Source organism: Glycine soja, chromosome 19 (assembly GCF_004193775.1).
Source record: "Glycine soja cultivar W05 chromosome 19, ASM419377v2, whole genome shotgun sequence".
NCBI lineage: Eukaryota > Viridiplantae > Streptophyta > Magnoliopsida > Fabales > Fabaceae > Glycine > Glycine soja.
Window position 1 is genome coordinate 43,896,241 of NC_041020.1, and position 18,919 is coordinate 43,915,159.

The window sequence follows — 18,919 nt, forward strand, 5'->3', positions numbered from 1 at the left end:
TTAAAAATGGCTTAAAATTAAATAGGTGTTCCTGTTAGGAAACCATCAGTTTGGTTACAGAAAATAGGAATAATTTCCACGTACAGATATCAGAACCACAGAATCAGCACTCCCACACAAAAAAGAAGATCCCATTTAGTTCCCTTAACCGTTGTATGCCTAACACGCCCACTTTATCCGTACTATATAGGGTTCAAAACTTTTTCCATATTACAGCATGGCAAAATTTTACATACCAACCCTTCTATTAAAGTTAAAAAAGAAAATGCCATCATACCAAGAGAAAATGTATTTAATTATTCATATAGAATGGAAGCCATTTATAAGCACAAACAAACAAGCTAATTGGAGGCATTGTCTTATACAAATTATGTGCAATGCCAGCCTGTCGTTCATGTTGAATCGCAAGTCCTATATATATAAATTACATTTTCTTTTGTTTTTCTGATTATTGGAAAATACAGAAAAGTAAGGTGACACCATGAAAAGAAGACACGGAGAAATGTAAAAGTATTACAGCTGGGCTGTACATGAAGCTTGAGGAATTAACAGTGTATCTTCAATGTATCTTCCTCACTCCTCAGACCCAACCTTTATCTCCAAAAGCCTCTCAATTGGTTGCCTGCAAATTGGGCATCTATCCGTCTGGAACCTCAAAACCTTTGCACATCCACTACACATACACTGCAAATACAAAATGAATCCAGCCAACGTATATCAAGGACTCAAGTATCAAATAATAAGTTTTTAACAGTTAAATTAGGTTAAATGATCACGAGTTTGCAAAGAACCTAAGACCAAAAGGTGACAGACTAATAAATTACGAGCTGAAGAAATAGAAAACGGTTTGAAAAAAGATATTTGATAAAAGATTGATTATGATATTGATGACTACCATCACATCAGCATCGTTCTATCAACTAATCAAAGAAAAATTCATTCAAAAAGGGAAGCTGCAAATACCATATGCCGGCAGGGATGGACAATTGTATCTCGAGGCTCTGACCAGCAAATGACACAATCTTTGCCTTGGTCATTCTCATCCAAGTCACTCTCCGTTGAATTTCCAATACCATATATCTCCTGCAGCTCATACCTCATTCCATTCACCCACAAGATCTGCTTAGCAACTTTCACCCGGAACTCTCCTTTCTCCTTCTCAAACACCACTTGCGTAATCTGAGAGTTTGTGTTACCAGAGGTTGGAGATCTATCTGACTCGTCATAATTACCAGGGGGAGCATCTGCCTTCACTGATGCATCTGCCTTTACTGCTAGAGGGTAGACATTCATGTCACCCACTTTCAATAACTCAGACTCCTCAAACACTGAAAAATCAATACCAGTTCCAGCTGCTTGTCTAAACTTCTGGCCAAGACCTTGCTCGAAATGCACAGTCACCGGTGCAAGATGGTTTTCCTTCATTGGTGTGAGGATGCAGCCTTCACCTTCTTTTGCAAAGAAATATATGGCAATGCTGTCAAACAGATAAAAAGAAACAACACAACCTTTAGAACAAGTAAATGAAGAATTGTAGTACAAAATGTTCACATTCATAACCATCATCAGGATTCGATGACAACCCTCACACTCACAAGTCACAAATGCACATTAGCATTTAAAAGCATTAAAATTTAAACATCTAGCTAAATGTATACCCATTAAGCTGCTTACAATGTTCCAAATCCAAATATAGGACTCCAAGTACTTACAATTACTGATAGTGACTTAGTGGCATTTTCACAAGTTTAAAATTAAAACAGTTTCTTATGCAACATTGGTAAAAACTAAGAAGCATAAGGAAACACTTACTGACTCAACTACTCAGACAACTAACAGAGAAAAATAGGCACTGTTTCAATTTATACCTAAAAATATAGGTCACGTCTACCATTTATTCTATCTTCAAAACATCAAAATTAGAACTCCAATTTGAATATAAGGATAGAAAGGGACAAAAACCTAAACACTCAAACTGTTGGGGAATTACCACCTCCTCCTTTGACATGGCTTCATTCTTTTCTTGAACAAAAGTCAAAATTAAAATAACACAAATAACAAAAACTCTGACTCTTGTTTGATAGCAATAACAGCTTCAAGTTATAGAAGGAAACTACATGATTGTTAAGCTAATGTCCGAACAAAAAGAACCTTGACTTTCAAACTGACCACCATTATTGGCAAATGGCAACTATATTTCTGAACATACAATTATTTCTCAACTTCTTTTAACCATCCTTAAAAGGGTAGCATAGCTTGCAAAAGACAACAAGTTCATGAACCCCAAACCCCACCCAACCTCTGCAAAAAGGACGGGATTAGAAAGCCACTCTGAAGAATACATTTAAAGGAGAAGTAAAAAAACAGCTTCTTTTATTCTTCCTGATATAACCGTTGGCATTGAGGTTTGAGCATATAACCTCGTGAAAATAACCCAAACCTTTTACCACCAACCCAATCCTAGTGGCTAGAAACATAGTTTATATATGCAATATAATCAAATGAAGAGTTTTAATATGCCACTTGTAATTTACATTTTGTATTGATCTTCTATCAAGCTAAGCATGCCTTATGTTTAGTTTGATCTTAATGAAATTCAGTTTAGCTTCTTCAAAATATATATATATATATATATATATAATCAAATGAAGATATATCATCACTCTGGCAATAAATATCAGTAAGAGATTTTTTATGTTCCAATTGATTCTCCATATTGTCAAAGGTAATTGAACCCTAGAAAGTAGAAACACAAAGATTGATTCACCTCTTCGTGCAACATAAACCACACAGATAATAACTTATTACAAAGAACAAAGATCCCCAATTGAATCCAGTAACCCCTTAATTCCACAATTTACACGACAAAAACACATTAAACAATCACAACACGTATAATAGCGAAATTACAAGAAAGCATACCTCCCAGAAACGGTGGCATCGAAGGAAAACGAAACGAGGAGGTGGCCAGAATTTTGTTCATCGGGTTCGAGCCTAAGGGTCTCTTTCCTGATATTGACATCGTTCTTTATGGTAACGGCTTTCTGATGCTCAACGAAAGGTGCAGGGTTAGGCATCATGGGCCCACAAGGGTAACGCCCCTGAATCCACGCCGGGTCCATGTGTGGATGATGATGTTGATGATGGTGATGATGAGGATGATGAGGCATGGGAGGTGGCACCGAAGGATAGTAACCGGGGTAATGGTACTGAGGGTAATGCAGGGGAGGGTTCGGGTACGGTGAAGCAGCACCATGGTACACGAATGGATTCGCGGCGATCTCAGGCTGCGGCGTCACCGGAGGAGGTGGCGGAGGGTGACTCCGCCGTGAAGCCCCGCTGTGTCGGCGACGGGGATTGCCGCCGCCGACGCCGCCGCTGCTTGAGATGTTGCCCATGAAAAGGAGAGAAGATACCAAACCGAAGCCCTAATTTTAACGATTATGGGTTTCAGTGTTTTTTGAGAGAGAGGGAAGAGAATGAATCCAAGGCCGAACCGAAAAGTTAAGAGCCGAAAGGGTGTTATGCGTGGAGCAAATGTTGAATGCTCCAAGCATTTAAGATTTGGAAGAAAAGAATAGAAATTCTAAAGTGAGAGGCTGCGCTCTTGGGTGGAACAAATCTTGAATGCTTGGAAGAAAAGAATAGAAATTCTAAAGTGAGAGCCAGAGAGGTTGTGTTGTTGGGTTAGATTAGATGGCACCGTTGATGACGATGAGAAACCAAGCTATTCTCATTATTATTATTATTATTTACCTGTAAAAAATTTAGGATAACTCACATTCAGTTTATTCTATCTTTTATTAAACTGACGTTTTAGGTTAGTATACATAAATTCAAGAACATTTAATAGATTAAAAATACACTTATTGGTATATTTAATCTAAAATAGTTTTATTTAGTATAAGATATAGATGTAATTGTTGTTTGTTGAAGTGCCTTTTCAATAAATTGTAGGTGTAGCATTTTTTTTAAGATCAGAAGGAATTATTTTAAACAAGGATATAAGTAAAAAAAAAATTAACAAAACTTACTATTTACAAAATATCAATAGTTTTAAAATAAAAATCTTAATAATTTTGAAATAAAAGAAGTATTTAATAATTTGATATTAATTACTCAAATGCAACTATATATTCGCTTCTCAAATCCAAAATAATTAATTAAACTAAAATAATCTTATATTAATTCATGAATACACTCGATATAGCAACAGCCTTAAGTCTCAATGAGCTTTTAAAAATAGTCTACTAGATATACATAATCAACTATAGACAATAAAAGACAATGACTAATACGTCAATGATTACAACAAATAAACAAAAAATATAAATAATTCTTAATATAAAATTTTGAAATATATATATATATATATATAATTATTTTATAAAAATATTCAGAAACAACCTTTATCCGTGTATCACTACATTCTACTTCTACTTCTAGTTTAAAACAAGAAAAGATAATTTACTGTATCATATTCTTATCACCAAACCACATAAAGGTGGTGAGAAAGGAAAATGGCTAGGATTGTGATTGGAAATCTTTTTTTTTTTTTCTATAAACACTTAAAAATAAGAAAAAATGAAATGCATTTGTGAAAAAAATCTTTATACACAAGTTAAAATCATTTAGCTTTTCAAAAAAAAAAAATGTTAAGGGACCATTAGTAGCGGCGACATTAACGGCGACATTAACGACGACATTAGTCAAATATTGAATCTTTTACATGAGTTAGTCCACACATGCACATGGCATGGTCGTGGATAGACATGAAGCGTATCATGCCATAAGAAATGGGCCATTCAAGTTCCAGTTTAGTATAAATAGCAGCGAGAAATCCCTGCATACATAATTTGCTGTGGATAAGTTCCCAAGTTCCTTTCCTTTCTCTCAAGGCTAAGAGGCCTAGACATCACCACAAACAAGTCACCAAAGAAGGAAGAGTGTCACAGAATCCCGGTGATCTTGTTTGTGGTGATGTCTAGACCTTCCTAGACTTGTCTTTTGTCGGAGTTCACTGTCTCCGTGTTGCGGTGGCAGCCGGAGGGATATTTTCAAACTAAGCATGTGGATCTCGCTTCCTAGTTATGCTCTAGAAGACTTCATCAATGAACACAAAGAGGCAGAGTCAAGATCCAAAGAAGCTCAGGGTGAAGCAGAGCAACATGTCCTTTAGCTATTAACAATATCAAGGCTATAATCCTCGTAAGTAATAACATCTCCTAAACACTTTCTTGTAAGAAAATAATCTCATCTCCTTTCTATACAACTTACAAATATGTTTAATACTCGGGTTTTTTTTCTTCCTCTTCTTAATATCTGAGTTTTGTTGCTATTTATTATTATTATTATGAATTTTGAGTTTTGTAGCATACAAGAAGTATCACTGTGAACCAAGTAGTAAAATGGGTGCTTCCGTTTTCGCCACTGGTCATTTTATTCATGTTCCAGCGAGAGTGGATATATATGTTGTAGAACTTGTTAGAACAAAGTTTGCAATTGATTTTTATTGTGGCAAAATGCTGATGCTGTTTGCGTTACGTGGGATGTGTTAATTTGATGAATATTTTTTTTTATAAGGGATGTTTTGGTTGATAAGGGTATTGCATGCGGAAAAATGCAGGGGCTTTGTTTTATGGTTTTTGTGGGGCGCATCAGTTTGATGACAATAGTGAAGGGGTTGAATTGTTTTGATGATTTATACCGGAACATTCTTAGTGTACACGGTATTTAATGCTCAATGTTAACATAACTAAGATACATAGTTATTACTTAGAACTTAGAAGGGGTGAGGGGGATATCTGTTGCTTATGTTATTTTTGGTTGGTTCCAATGAAACGTCCGAGCAAAAGAGAAGACTAGTTTAGATTATTTTGGCTATGCCATTTTCAGTTTTGTGTGCTTTCTTTGTCCAATACTCCAATTCATATATTAAAGCTAAAACACAAATTCTGTCATTGACATATGAACTACTTAGTCCAGCTCTTCTTTTTGTCATTTTTAATCCCTTAGTTTTCCTTTGTTTTGAGACTGACTTCTATGCATATAGCTTTGTCTTAATTTGCTCTTATTTTACAAAGCACATGTTGATTACAGCTTGAATAATTTTGGAGTCCACCCTAGTGTGGATGAGTATCAAAAGTTGATACAATCTCTCTGCTTGAAGGCTTAGGATAAGGAAATTGCAGAGAAGCTACATGAGGAAATGAAAGAGAGAATGGTTTGCATCTCAAGGGCATCACACGGGGTTTAATTAGAAAGAGATGGTGGAAGAGGTTATGGAGGTTGAGATTACTGCATCGACATAAACATTGTTCTTTCTTTGAGGTGGTGTGTGATGTGAGGGGATTGGTAGTTGTAATTCTTTTCCGATTTAGCAGACCATTTTGTTAGGAAATTGCAATCTTGATGCAAAAATAATTAAGAGGAGAAAATTTGAGAAGTGATCGTTGAAGTGTTTGATTCCCTTGATACTCAGGTTTTATTTTTTTCATCAATTTATAATATCACTTGTTTTTATTTTTATTATGATATAACTTATATTTATTTATAAAAAAATTATTTAATTAAAAATATTTTTACTAATTATTTGGGTTAAGGTGCATAAATATTATATTATTAGTTATATAAATAAAATATTGATATTTTAAATTATTTTTTATTACATATCTTATCTTTTGTATTTTCTAAAAAAGTTAAAAATAAGATTAAAATAAAAAATCTATCTAATACAAATCTCGCTTCAGATTGATCAGATTGGATTAAAAGTTTATCCTAAATCAATTAAATGATAAATTAACAAAATTAAAATGATTGAATCAAATAAACTTTCTTTTCAAATGGATTCAATTCAATTCGTAACATTCTTAATCATCCCGTGTGCCTTAATTTACTCTATTTTTTTATTATACAAAAAAATAAAATAATCATTTTGTATAAATTTCCAATAAACATATTACTTGTACTTATAAAGTCTTTTATGTAATTTTATAATAAAAAAACATTTTTACAATTATCACATTCAAACAAGTTAAAAATTACTTCTAATTTAAAAAAATGCTTTTTATGATTTTAACCCAACACAAAACAGATTCTATTCATATAGAAATCACTTAAAAAAAAATCACTTTTTTTAAAAGTATTTTTTAAGCTTAAACAAGCGAATCCTTCGTCATGATCTACTTTCCAATAAAAAATGGACGTGATATAATTATGTTTTTAATTTTTACTTTTTTAACTCAAGTTAGCTGCAGAGATATTCTAATTTCAAGGATATAGGAATTCATGATGGAAATGTTATATGTGAATTGTGAAGTCCATCGACATTTTTTTATACCTCTCAATTTTCTATCTTTCCACTAACATCTATTAATTGTTTGAAAAATATTTCACCTAATACCCTTATAAGACTATGTAAACATCGAAAGAACATAACACAAAAAAGAATATCAAAAGAACATTAAATTATGAGTAATATAATAAAAAACTTCAGGTACATCAATATATGAATGAAATTTATTCTATTTAATTAAATTTTGAAATTGTTGGGGGCATTACAAAGAGAGGAAATGGACAGCATAGTTTTCAAAAGTTGAAGCATAATATGAGCTTCTACCTATCTTGAAAAAAATAAACCCTTGTTGACCTTATATTTAGAAAATATCTTCTATAAGAAATATTTAATACTTTTTTATTTAGCAAGTAAAAAATTAATTAAAAAAATATTGAAAAAAATATTTAGAATTATTTATTTAAAAACATATAATTTTACTTAAACAAAAAGCTTTATAATAAAGCAAGTTCTCAAATAAACTTTTAAATCACCTCTAAAAAAAACTTTCGAATCTACTAAAACTTTTAGAAAGATTTGACTTTAAAAAGTTATCAATTTTAACTTTAAATTTAAAAAGTAATGCAGAGTCAAGCTTTGGATTTAAAAAACAGGATAAACTTGGACCTTGTATCATTTTCACCCGTGATCCACCACATCCATAAACAAAATCGAAGAAACTTTCGAATGGAATGAGATTGCAACATGGTAGACAAGAGAATCTGTCAGAGAAATGAAGATAAAAGATTTAGTCAATGTGTCAAAGACTTAGCTTAGCTCAGCTCAAATCACAACCTCGGTGTTCTTTCTCTCAATTTCTTCTCATAATTGCCATCTCCAAAACCTTCACGAACCGCACACCCAAATCCAACATCCTACGAATTTTTACACTTCTCTCGAGCCATGAAGAATCCTTTTTCTTTTTGCACTTGTTTCTCAGCATCGATCAAAGAACAAACCAAGCACGGTATAAACATGTTAATTAATGTCTTTTCCTTCTCCCTCTCATCAACACTTGCTTGTTTTTTCATCACATTTGATCTTAATTTCATAGAATTATGGATTGCATCTGTAATTACCCAACAGAGGAGCCAGATGAAGATAATAATGATGGCAACTTTCGCTTATTCACGTATAGAGAATTGAATTCTGCCACACGTGGTTTTCACCCATCGGAAAAGATTGGAGAAGGAGGCTTTGGCACTGTCTACAAGGTTATACATAGTTATATACTATCATTATTTTCATGTGGCTATTGAAGAAATGTACAATTTGATATTGTATGTTAATTCTAATATTTATTTGAGAACTAAACTTGAAAGGGGTTGTGTAAATTGTAAAGGGGCAGCTTCGGGATGGAACTTTGGTGGCAGTGAAAGTGCTTTCAATTGAGCTAGATTCCTTGAGAGGAGAGAGGGAGTTTGTGGCAGAATTGAATACACTAACAAATATCAAACACCACAATCTTGTCAATCTCCGAGGGTGTTGTGTAGAAGGAGCCCACAGATACATAGTCTACGACTACATGGAAAACAATAGCCTTCGTTACACTTTCTTAGGTGACCTTCAGATTAATCTCTAAGCTTTTATGTTAATTGATTTCCATGTAAGTGTTAGATACTGGAGGGAAACATATATAGAAGCAGGCCATAAAATGTTTTTCTTCTAAATTGATAGGTTCAGAGCAAAAAAGGATGGAATTCAGCTGGGAAACTCGGAGGGATGTATCCATAGGTGTGGCCAGAGGGCTTGCCTTTCTCCATGAGGAACATCAACCCCATATTGTGCATAGAGATATCAAATCCAGCAATGTTCTTCTTGATCCAAATTTTACACCAAAAGTCTCGGATTTTGGCTTGGCCAAGCTACTAAGAGATGAAAAGTCCCATGTCACTACCCATGTTGCAGGCACATTGTGAGTGAAAAGGGAAAACCCTTTGGCTAAATAGAATAAAATTGGATCCTTTTTATTCAGTGACAAATGGGGTTTCTTTTTTTTTTCAAAAAAAAAAAAACGTTACAGGGGTTATCTTGCACCAGACTATGCTAGTTCTGGACACTTGACACGAAAATCAGATGTTTATAGCTTTGGAGTACTACTTTTGGAAATTGTCAGTGGCCAAAGAGTGGTAGATGCTTATCAAAACGGGGAACGTTTCATAGTTGAGAAGGTAATAAAATTGGACTGAAAAACACAATTCTCTCATTTAATTCATGCATAAATAACACAGTGTGAACAAATAAACAAGCCTATATACGAAATGGGGTTAACATGTTTTATTATTTGGACATGCATGTCTATGTTAAATGATGTGTGAACATGTTTGCAGGCTTGGGCAGCATATGAGGCTAATGATCTTCTGAGAATGGTGGATCCAGTGCTGAATAACAACTATCCCGCGGAAGAAGTGAAACGGTTCCTAATGGTGGGGCTGCGTTGCGTGCAAGAAATGGCGAGGCTTAGGCCACGAATGTCAGAGGTTTTGGACATGTTGACCAACAATGTTGACATGGGAGAGTTTAGTGTTTCAAAACCAGGATTAGTCACTGATCTCAGGAGCGCCAGAATAAGGAGCCAAATGAATCCATCAGAAGAATCAAGTGTTACTGCAGCAACCTTTGCAGACTCCTCTGGATGGAGTACCGCCAATCTTGCCCGTTAGATTTATAGGGTGTTTGATTTCATGATTCGGAAGTGATTTTTAAAAGTTAACTGTTATAGGTTCCACGTCTCAAACGTTATTCTTCTATTCTCAATATGTTTCCAAACATGTTACTATTACAAGAATGGTTCTTAGGTTATGATGTAGGATCACGCCAAATACATCATATCATCAATTGGGATTCATCAAAGTTTTGCTCAAAGAGTTTACAATCATCACTTTTCCATTACTATACAGGGAGGGTTGCCACTTCTTGTGTCAAGTCTCCCTTTTCCATTAATATATTATGATTTCTTTTGGCTGTGGAAAAAAAATTAGGGAAGTCATAATGCATATGAGCACAACAGTTCAATAAAATTCTTTTTAAAAATCAATTGGATGCGTAACTAACATGTAAAGGGAAAAGTTAGGAAAAAAACCAGTTAGGAATCCAGTTATACTTCAGTTCATCTGCTTTAGTTTAATATCATTATTATACACCAAAAAATTTAATATCAACATATAAGTTTAGCTAACATTATTGCATGTTGACATAAGCCCTATTTATAAAAGTTTGAAGTGGGGTTGATTGCGGCCCAAGGCCTCTAAAAAGAAATATTATCATATTTAGTATAACGAAATGGTAACTTTGCTTTAGGCCTAGTAATATTTCTTTGTTCCTAAGTATATTATAGTATTCATGTGCTGGAATATGAATGTTGATCGAAGCCAATATTGATGAATTGTTTTTTTTAAAAGCATGATGAATTGGGTTGGTTTGTTTCTTTGGACTAAGGTGCCCTATTATTCAAACTTATTGCTTGTTTGGAGCCTAAGAGGCATCTCATTTTGAAGTGCAGTTGTAGTCATGTCTCTTTGTATTTGTTTGTGTTGCTACTCATCAATTTAGTGAGGCACATAACATGTTTTAATTGGACAACACATGTCCTTAAGCTTCACATATAACTAAATTTTGTATTGTTTAACAGTTTTGTTGAAAATAGGATGATAACTCGATTTATTTTTTCTATTAACCATCCAAATCCATGTATATAAATTCAATAAAATCTATTAATTTTTAAAATAAAAAATTAATAAATTGGTTGAATTGGACGATTACCATTTGTTTTAATTAGATGGAAAACAACATCTATAATACACAATTAATTAGATGTATTATTTATCTTAATTTTATTGGTCTTATACAATTTCACATATTTAAACACTCTACATAAAAATTCACTTCAATGTTAAAGTTTTCAAATGAGTATTTAATTAACTTAATTTAGTTAGTCCTAATAAAAATTCACTTCAATGTTAAAGTTTTCAAATGAGTATTTAATTAACTTAATTTAGTTAGTCCTACAATGCTTGAAAAATATGTTATTAATGATATAGATGTTGTTAAGCAATGGTGTTTCACCAAAAAATATATGAGCAATGATATTTATATAAGTAATTTCATATCGTCATATGTTTCAATGAAAAAAATGTTAAACGATATTACTTAAAACGAAACTCATGTAAGCCTCCCGTTGTCTCCACAAGAGATATTATAATGAGCCGTTAAGATATTTTATAATGCATTTAATCGAATAGTTAAAAATTATTGTTTGGACATAAGTCTTTAAACAGCAAGTACTAGATTCTAGTGTTAGGAGGTGAGAATGTATATAAAGATTGAACTTTATTATATAAAATATTTTGTAAGCAAAATATAATATAATTCAAATAGATGAGTTAAATATCCATCCATAAAAATTGGTTAATAGATGATGGCTAAGACAAATTTTTTAATTAAATGAGATATGGGTGAATTATACTCTTTTAAAGTAGATTTTTAATAATTCATAAATAGATTAGTGAGATTTATTTTGTACTCGTCTATTATAATTTAATTTAAATTTTAGCTAATCTAACTATTTGACAATCTCAATTGAGTGATCTTATTTTATAATTCAAATTTATAAAACTTTATATTGATTTAAAAATATTTTTATAATACCTTTTATTTTTGTTTTGCTGGGAGCCAAAAGGTCAGAACATTATTTATATACATTAAGATTGACATATTACGCTTTTGATGGTTTGCAATCGGTTGGCTACTGCTTCCGTGTTTTCTCTGGGAGATTTACTAAAATAATACTCTTCTAAAAATAAATTATTCTAAATAAAGTTTTGTATTAAAACATTAGTCACGTTCTATATATAATCGCCAAACGGCCGAAGTATTCTTCAAATCGCCAAAAGTTGAAATTTCTGGCGTAGGTTAATGGTGACAAATGGTGATATGTTTTAACTTTTAACTCAACATTTTTTAGAGTAATTTGGTTTTAAAAAGTATTATATCAGTAAATCTCCTTATTTTATCCTGCAGATTATAAGATTATTGCATGAATGAACGAATAAATCTAAAGTATTTTCACGCGCGTCTCATATATATTGCGTCCTTTTCGTCCTATTTTTCATGCAGTTGTATTAGATATATTGTTGACCCATCAGTAATTGTTTTGAAAAAATAGATGTAACTACAAACGCATCTTTCCCAGATCCACGTGCGAGTCATATTTACAAATGGTTATTACCCATTTGATCGACAGTATATAATTAACTCGTATAATTCTTGTATTAGTACAAAAACTATATTGAAGTTGCGTGAGTAAACTAAACACCACAGAAACATTAGTCACAAGTCTCATCTCTCAATCGGTAAAGTTATCTAAATTCTAACAACCAAAATGAAAGGAAACGGAAATTAAAAATAAATATTTGTACAAGTTATTATTGATTTGATAAACAATCAATAGATCATCATTCAACTTTTTGTTTGGATACCTTCTGAATTGTGTGAATAGAATTAGTATTACTAATCTTTGAATAATTTATGTATGAGTTACTTCGGACTGTCGAGTTTATTTGTGAAATATGTAACATACTGAAAGCAAAAACTGATGATATTATATAAATAAATTTAATCAAGCTAGCTTTCCACCCATGATTTCGTCTCTTGTGAAGTTTGTAGATCATTAGCTGCAAACTGGATTGGAAAAGTTCGATAATCAAGATTTTGGTAGCTAGCTATACAAATCTTCTTTAATTGCACTACGTACCAATATTGGTGTGCACCATGTGCATTGTACAAAGTGAAAAATGAAAGCACATTGCTACACTCCTCTCACAAATACACACAACTTGAATGAACAAAGTGTATTACACAAGGCTGTTGCAACAATTATCTTACCAGCATTACTAGCATAGGCTCAACAATTAATGGCATTTGTCCAATTTTAATTTCAAGATCTAGTGTACACCTGTGTGGCTCCAAAGGGAAATAAAAGCTGGAAAAAGATAGAAAATAATTAAAAAAAAATAGTAACTAAAAGACATAATAAATTTGTTCTCTAAAAGCTGGGTACATTATATTGCTAGGTACTCAATTCAGTCAACATTTTCTTTATCATAATTAAAAGACAATAATGCCACTAACTGTCAACGAATTCAAACTAATGAAATATATATATCTCAAAACCAGGCTCCCGATTTGAGTTGAAATGTACAGAATATAAACAAATGTAAATGTAGCCAAGAAGTTAACTAGTCAATTGCAACAAAAAATAACAACACAATAATGAAAAGGATTGGTGGATGCGTCAACTTTAAGGTGACAATGATCTTTACTGGAGGGAGGACAGAAGATGTCAATTAACCTATAAAATGATAAGAAAGGAATAAAACAAAAAATATTATTTTATTTTCTTTGTAGCTATTGACACTTACCTCTCTTCTATCTAGCTAGCCAAGTCAATAACATTTTGAACCAGGTAGGCTATTCACAACCTAACACAATATTAAACGCAATTAAGAGATTAATCATTAATCAGATACCAAAGGAGAGTAGGAGACCTTTCAAGCCTCTTCTCTCCATCCCTCCCAACTGATAAGATTGAAAGAAACAAAGACAATAGGAAATCAAAACTGAATTGAATTAAAGAGAGACATAATGAACTAAGTTTTGTAGAAAACAGAAACTAGTTAATTTAGTTTTCCCTTGATTAATAACGCACAACATGCATGGCTCCTCGCACGCCATTCGTTAAGGCCATCACTGTCCTGATGGGCTCTGCAAATGGCATACAGGGAGCCAGGCACGCCAAGTATGCTAATAGTAATATACAAAAACTAATTAAATGCAAACTTAACCAATTTATCTGTACCATGGAAGATGGTAAGATTTATAGAGATATGACCAAATGAGTGCTCTTGATGATTGGTGTTGCTGAGACTAGAAGTGATCTGCAAGTAATATCTATGAGGAGGTAGAAGCAATTAAGAAGCATATATGCAGCATGAAGTAAGAGAAGCTAGGCCTTCCATGCCCCCACAAAGACAAAAACACTCCTCAGCTCCTTTGGCTACTGTTTTTACTTGGGAAACAACCAAGCAGCTAGCAATTTGGCATGAAGCAAAGCTAGCTTTGTAAATAACTCTACCTGAACCAACCTTGTCTCCCCCCCTCCCTCTCTCTTTTTCTATTCCCTACTTTACTTTTTCAAACTCCCAAGGAGTTTGAAACATATTGATGAAGAGAAATAGTGTTACATATATATGAGTGAATGAGGAGGGGGTGAAGGTCTTCTCATATTTACTATTGGCTGGGATGGCTCTAGGGATGTCTCAGGGTTCAACTTCTTTTTCCATTTCATAAAGGGCAAGTCATTTTTATCTTGAGAAACTAAAGTGTCTACAAGTGCTTGGATCCCCTTAGATTCCTATTCCCCCACCATTGAGTTTCTTTAAAGAACAAGATATTTCCCCCTCTTGTCCTTTTCCCTTTACACTTTGTGGTGTTTCTTTTCCCTTTCTCTTTTGGTATGGTATAACATGATGGAAGAGTACAACCCAGAATTGAATTTTAACAAGCTAGGGGGGTACTTATAGGGAGCACTTATGTACCTGTTTCTTTTCTTTGCTTTTTTTTTTCACCTTCATTCCCCCCTTTTTTCCTTTAACCAACTTCTGCAGGCATTTCAAATAAACTGTGATCACTTATAATTGTTGCAAGATAAGAGCAGTTCAACTAGGAAACTGCATAAATATTGTTTTTCTTTAACTCAGGGAAATGCAAAATTAGCACTACCATCTTCTTAGTTTGTTCCGCCGTCTTACATCTAGATTCTCGTTATTCAGTAACATGTGGTCCACTATGCGAACATGAACTGACACATTAACTTTAAAAAGATACACACACGTTAGATTTATTAACAATCTTGTGACAACAAAATGTTCAGTCATCTGTCAATTTCTTGTGAACTTGGGTTGCAAATGCTTTTGAATCAGAATTCTCTGTAGTTAGTAGCACACTGTATAAACCTATTGTCTTACATTGCATACACATACACGGGTGCTTTCAAATTGCCCCTCAATCCTCGGATGCAAGAAGTGATAAACTCCGAAACGAAATTATTAAAAGTGTGGAACCATGGATTAGAACTTAACTTTATTCAACCGGAAAAAATAAAAAGAAAAGACAAATTCAAAGGCATTAAATTGTTAAAACTGCTGAATGAATTGCATGCATGATAGAAATAAAGAAACATTCTGGGTGGTGCTTAGAAAACAAAAGTCACGGGCAAAGACACATGCCATTATGCAAAGCAAAAGTAGAGGGTTTCCCTTCTAGTTAGACAGGAATCTCAAGTAGGACCAGAACCAATCCTGAAACAAACACGTTCAAGTTGCAAAATAAAGCTGCAGAATTTCCATACCCAGAATCTTGTGGAGAATACTCGACAAGACAAATGTTTACAAAAGCTTATTGCATCAAGTAGGAGCTATATTCACTCGTGTTTGGCAACATCTGTGTGTTTGGAATAACCTTGCTACCCTTCCCTTTGCAGATTTTATACTCTCTGCTCTTCTTGTTTGTTTCTGCTTTACTACCAGGACTTATGCACATGTATTCTGCTTTACATTCGTTCCAATGTAAAATTTGTGGCCAACACTAACTTGCACATATATATTTTAATTACAATTGCATTCAACATTCAACCGTTTAAAGTTAATTCTATAAGAATCAATATTATTAAAATCTAAAGCAAACAGTCACTAGATGAATGTGTCACGGGAAATCATGCAGGTTAAGTGTGTGACTTTAAATCAAATTCATTTCGGTGAAAATTGGTTTTGAATAAGCAAGTTAACAGTTAAATTCACTATAAATCTTGATTTGAATGATTGGTTTTTAACAAGTTAACAGTGAAAATTGGTTTTTACTTATTTTGAATGATTTAAGGTCAATTCAAATGAGTAAACTTTAAAAATAAAAATTACATAAGAAATTATTTCAGTTTAAAAAAGTGACATTGAATTGAGTCTTGATTTGTAACTTCGTTAAATTCTCGTAGGAGAATTCTGTGAACCATAAAGTTCCTCATTATTTGAAGTACCAACCATAAACCCGTTTATTAGAACTTCCAATATTTTAGCCCAAACTTGTGTGGTGGGGATTCATTCATTTTCCTCCTGCATGGGACAACAAGGATTGGCAACTACTGTGTAACCGTAACATTTGGTAGCTAATTGATAGTTAAAAATTAGTTGAAAGTTGAATTTTTTTTTAAAAAAAAAATCTCGAGGTTGTTTGGATTGTTGAAGATAAGTGAAATTATGGAGCCGAATGAAATGAATTTGTTTTTGATGAGGATGAAATAACCTGTATAATGAATAGTGACATTAATTTTGAGATAGAATTAAATCTTTAATTGGAAAATAATACCAAAAACATATAAAAGCATCAACAATGTATCATAAATCAAGCCCCTCATCATTCAGCAACACAAACGAATTCTTTTACAAACATAAATGATCGCCACTTGGAAAGAGAACAAGAAAATAACTAATTTTATGTTGTAACAGCAAGACCTTAAGTTCAACAAATTAGACAAATCTTTTCTTCTCACTCCAAAAGGAGGAGGAGACCTAGCATCACACGAATATTGTAGTACATTTCAATTTTAGACACTAGAGACTAGAGAGTATCAATTCATTTCTTTCTCTTCTCCCTTGGTGAAGTGATTCAAATTTTAAAATTATGCCTATGCCATACAACTTAAATATGAAAACCTAATTTCATTATTGCTATTTAAGACAATCATATCTGGTGTGTTTGGTTTAACGTTAAGTTGAATGGACACACATTTTGTGAGAAGTAAGAATTCTTAGCTTTTGATTCAGTAGTCATTGGGAGATTTCGGAACGTTAAACCAAACACACACGATATCATGGTGAAGGCAGATAAACCAAAAGCATCAAAATGCACACCCCTGTCCAATTGAAAGGCAACATAAAAAAGAAACCATCGTGATTATACATTCCATCAGTTTCAGGAACAGATCAATAGAATCGGAATATTTACAAGAATGAAGAGTTTGCAGTACTAGTAGCAAAATCAACAGTCTACACTAGTAGTGACTCAAACACGAATTAGCAGCACAAGCTGCTGTAACTATAAGTAGGAACAAAACAACAAAAACAATCACAAGCAGATGAGAATTCAAGCGTTGATTATGTAAAGAAAGCAAAAACGGTGAATGAGAAAAGGAAACTATATGTTATTTTTTAAATTAAATATTTTTAAATAATTATTCCAAAATAAAAACCAAAAAATACTCGTTATTCTAAATTCTTTAAATATTTTAAAACAGGGAAATATAAAAGAAATTTTGATCATTAAATAATATTATCAACAAAGGAGAATACTTATTTTAAAATAAGAGGATCGCGGAATTAATAATGTAATACTCATAAGTCATATTTTCTAAAAGAGAGGAGTGTAAAAGATATTTTGAAGATAAATTTTTTTTCTAATGGGAGTTAATGAAACTTTGACTGATTTTTCTTTAAAAAAAATATTTTAGTATAATTTTACTTGTCGGGAGGAAAAAAATATATATTTATATAATATGAAAAACAGTGTAATACGTACATCTATTAAAAAGAGTGTGATTGATCCAATTCTAAATGTTTTAAATTTTTATAATTATTTTAATTCAATTGAATATTCTCTTTTACTGTCCTTTACTATCCTTCTATTAAAAAAAATAAGTTGTGTGTGTGTTAATTTTTTTTAAAATATATATCATTTAAATTTAAATGAAAATTATAAAAATATATTTATGCAAAATTGAAAATACTACACAGCAAAATGGCCAGTATCAATCAAATCATCAACAAACCTCTCTTGCTTTCATTTTAATTTTGTTGTCATAATAACATAACTTGGGCTCAGCTCTGATGCAATGCATCTTGTGTTTGAGTAGGCCCAATTTGGAAGTCCTGAACTGGATGTTATATTGCTTCCTGCATCTCATTTGCTTCCAGCACTTCTTTTTTATTTTCCGGAATGACCATTATTACATTTTGAAATACACTTCCTTTTTTACTTTTGGAGTGACCAATTCGAAAGGTCAAAAAATATTCTGGAAAGAGTGCAGATAAACTTTGGAAGTGCAAGAAGCATCAACCAACTGGATGCTATCCTTGATTCCCTGACCCAATTTATCCAAATTGCTTCCTTTTGGGGCCTTTTCACTTTGACGTTGAGGTCCATACGCTACTGATAAAAAACCATAAACAAAACAAACGTACTACAGTGCTAATACTCTTTTAGTCAATGGCATAAAAGAAGTATATTTTTCCTTGAGAACTAATTTCATTGACTTTAGGAGGTGTTTTTTTGTCTGTACAACTGTACAACATGTATTTTTTTACCAAAGATAACTATGTTCGAGCTATATATAAAACTATCATGAGTGATAAAATTTTTCCTCAAAATATTTAATTTAAGTGTATTCAATGAATTCAAACTCAAAATTAAGTTGAAATAATTTTTTATCAGTTGAAGCATGTGCTTGATAGTAGAAAGCATTGTTTCAAGGTATGAAAT

General features: G+C 32.6%; 2 protein-coding genes and 2 long non-coding RNA genes across 6 annotated transcripts; 2 read left to right on the forward strand and 2 right to left on the reverse strand.

Annotated features, from left to right (window-relative positions):
• Positions 1-271: 271 nt before the first annotated feature.
• LOC114400654 (probable E3 ubiquitin-protein ligase LOG2) lies at positions 272-3,722 on the reverse strand. Its single transcript, XM_028363213.1, has 3 exons — positions 2,923-3,722; positions 964-1,477; positions 272-684 (listed from the first exon to the last, which is right to left on the reverse strand). The coding sequence occupies exons 1-3, from the start codon at positions 3,396-3,398 to the stop codon at positions 574-576; spliced, it is 1,101 nt and encodes a 366-aa protein (XP_028219014.1). The 5' UTR covers positions 3,399-3,722; the 3' UTR covers positions 272-573.
• A 1,120-nt stretch (positions 3,723-4,842) lies between these two features.
• Positions 4,843-6,480, forward strand: LOC114399566. Its single transcript, XR_003663765.1, has 2 exons — positions 4,843-5,208; positions 6,100-6,480. It is a non-coding gene; the product is annotated as an uncharacterized LOC114399566 (long non-coding RNA).
• Positions 6,481-7,956: 1,476 nt separating this feature from the next.
• LOC114399245 (putative serine/threonine-protein kinase) lies at positions 7,957-10,211 on the forward strand. 3 transcript variants are annotated; one of them, XM_028361391.1, is made up of 6 exons: positions 7,957-8,300; positions 8,388-8,547; positions 8,676-8,892; positions 9,011-9,248; positions 9,357-9,504; positions 9,664-10,211. In XM_028361391.1, the coding sequence occupies exons 1-6, from the start codon at positions 8,089-8,091 to the stop codon at positions 9,994-9,996; spliced, it is 1,308 nt and encodes a 435-aa protein (XP_028217192.1). In that variant the 5' UTR covers positions 7,957-8,088; the 3' UTR covers positions 9,997-10,211. The 3 variants fall into 3 exon arrangements, with proteins under 3 accessions (XP_028217192.1, XP_028217193.1, XP_028217194.1); XM_028361392.1 differs by having other exon boundaries at positions 8,682-8,892; XM_028361393.1 differs by having other exon boundaries at positions 8,101-8,300; positions 8,420-8,547.
• Positions 10,212-13,054: 2,843 nt separating this feature from the next.
• LOC114399862 lies at positions 13,055-15,092 on the reverse strand. Its single transcript, XR_003663849.1, has 2 exons — positions 13,753-15,092; positions 13,055-13,313 (listed from the first exon to the last, which is right to left on the reverse strand). It is a non-coding gene; the product is annotated as an uncharacterized LOC114399862 (long non-coding RNA).
• Between the last annotated feature and the right edge of the window lie 3,827 nt (positions 15,093-18,919).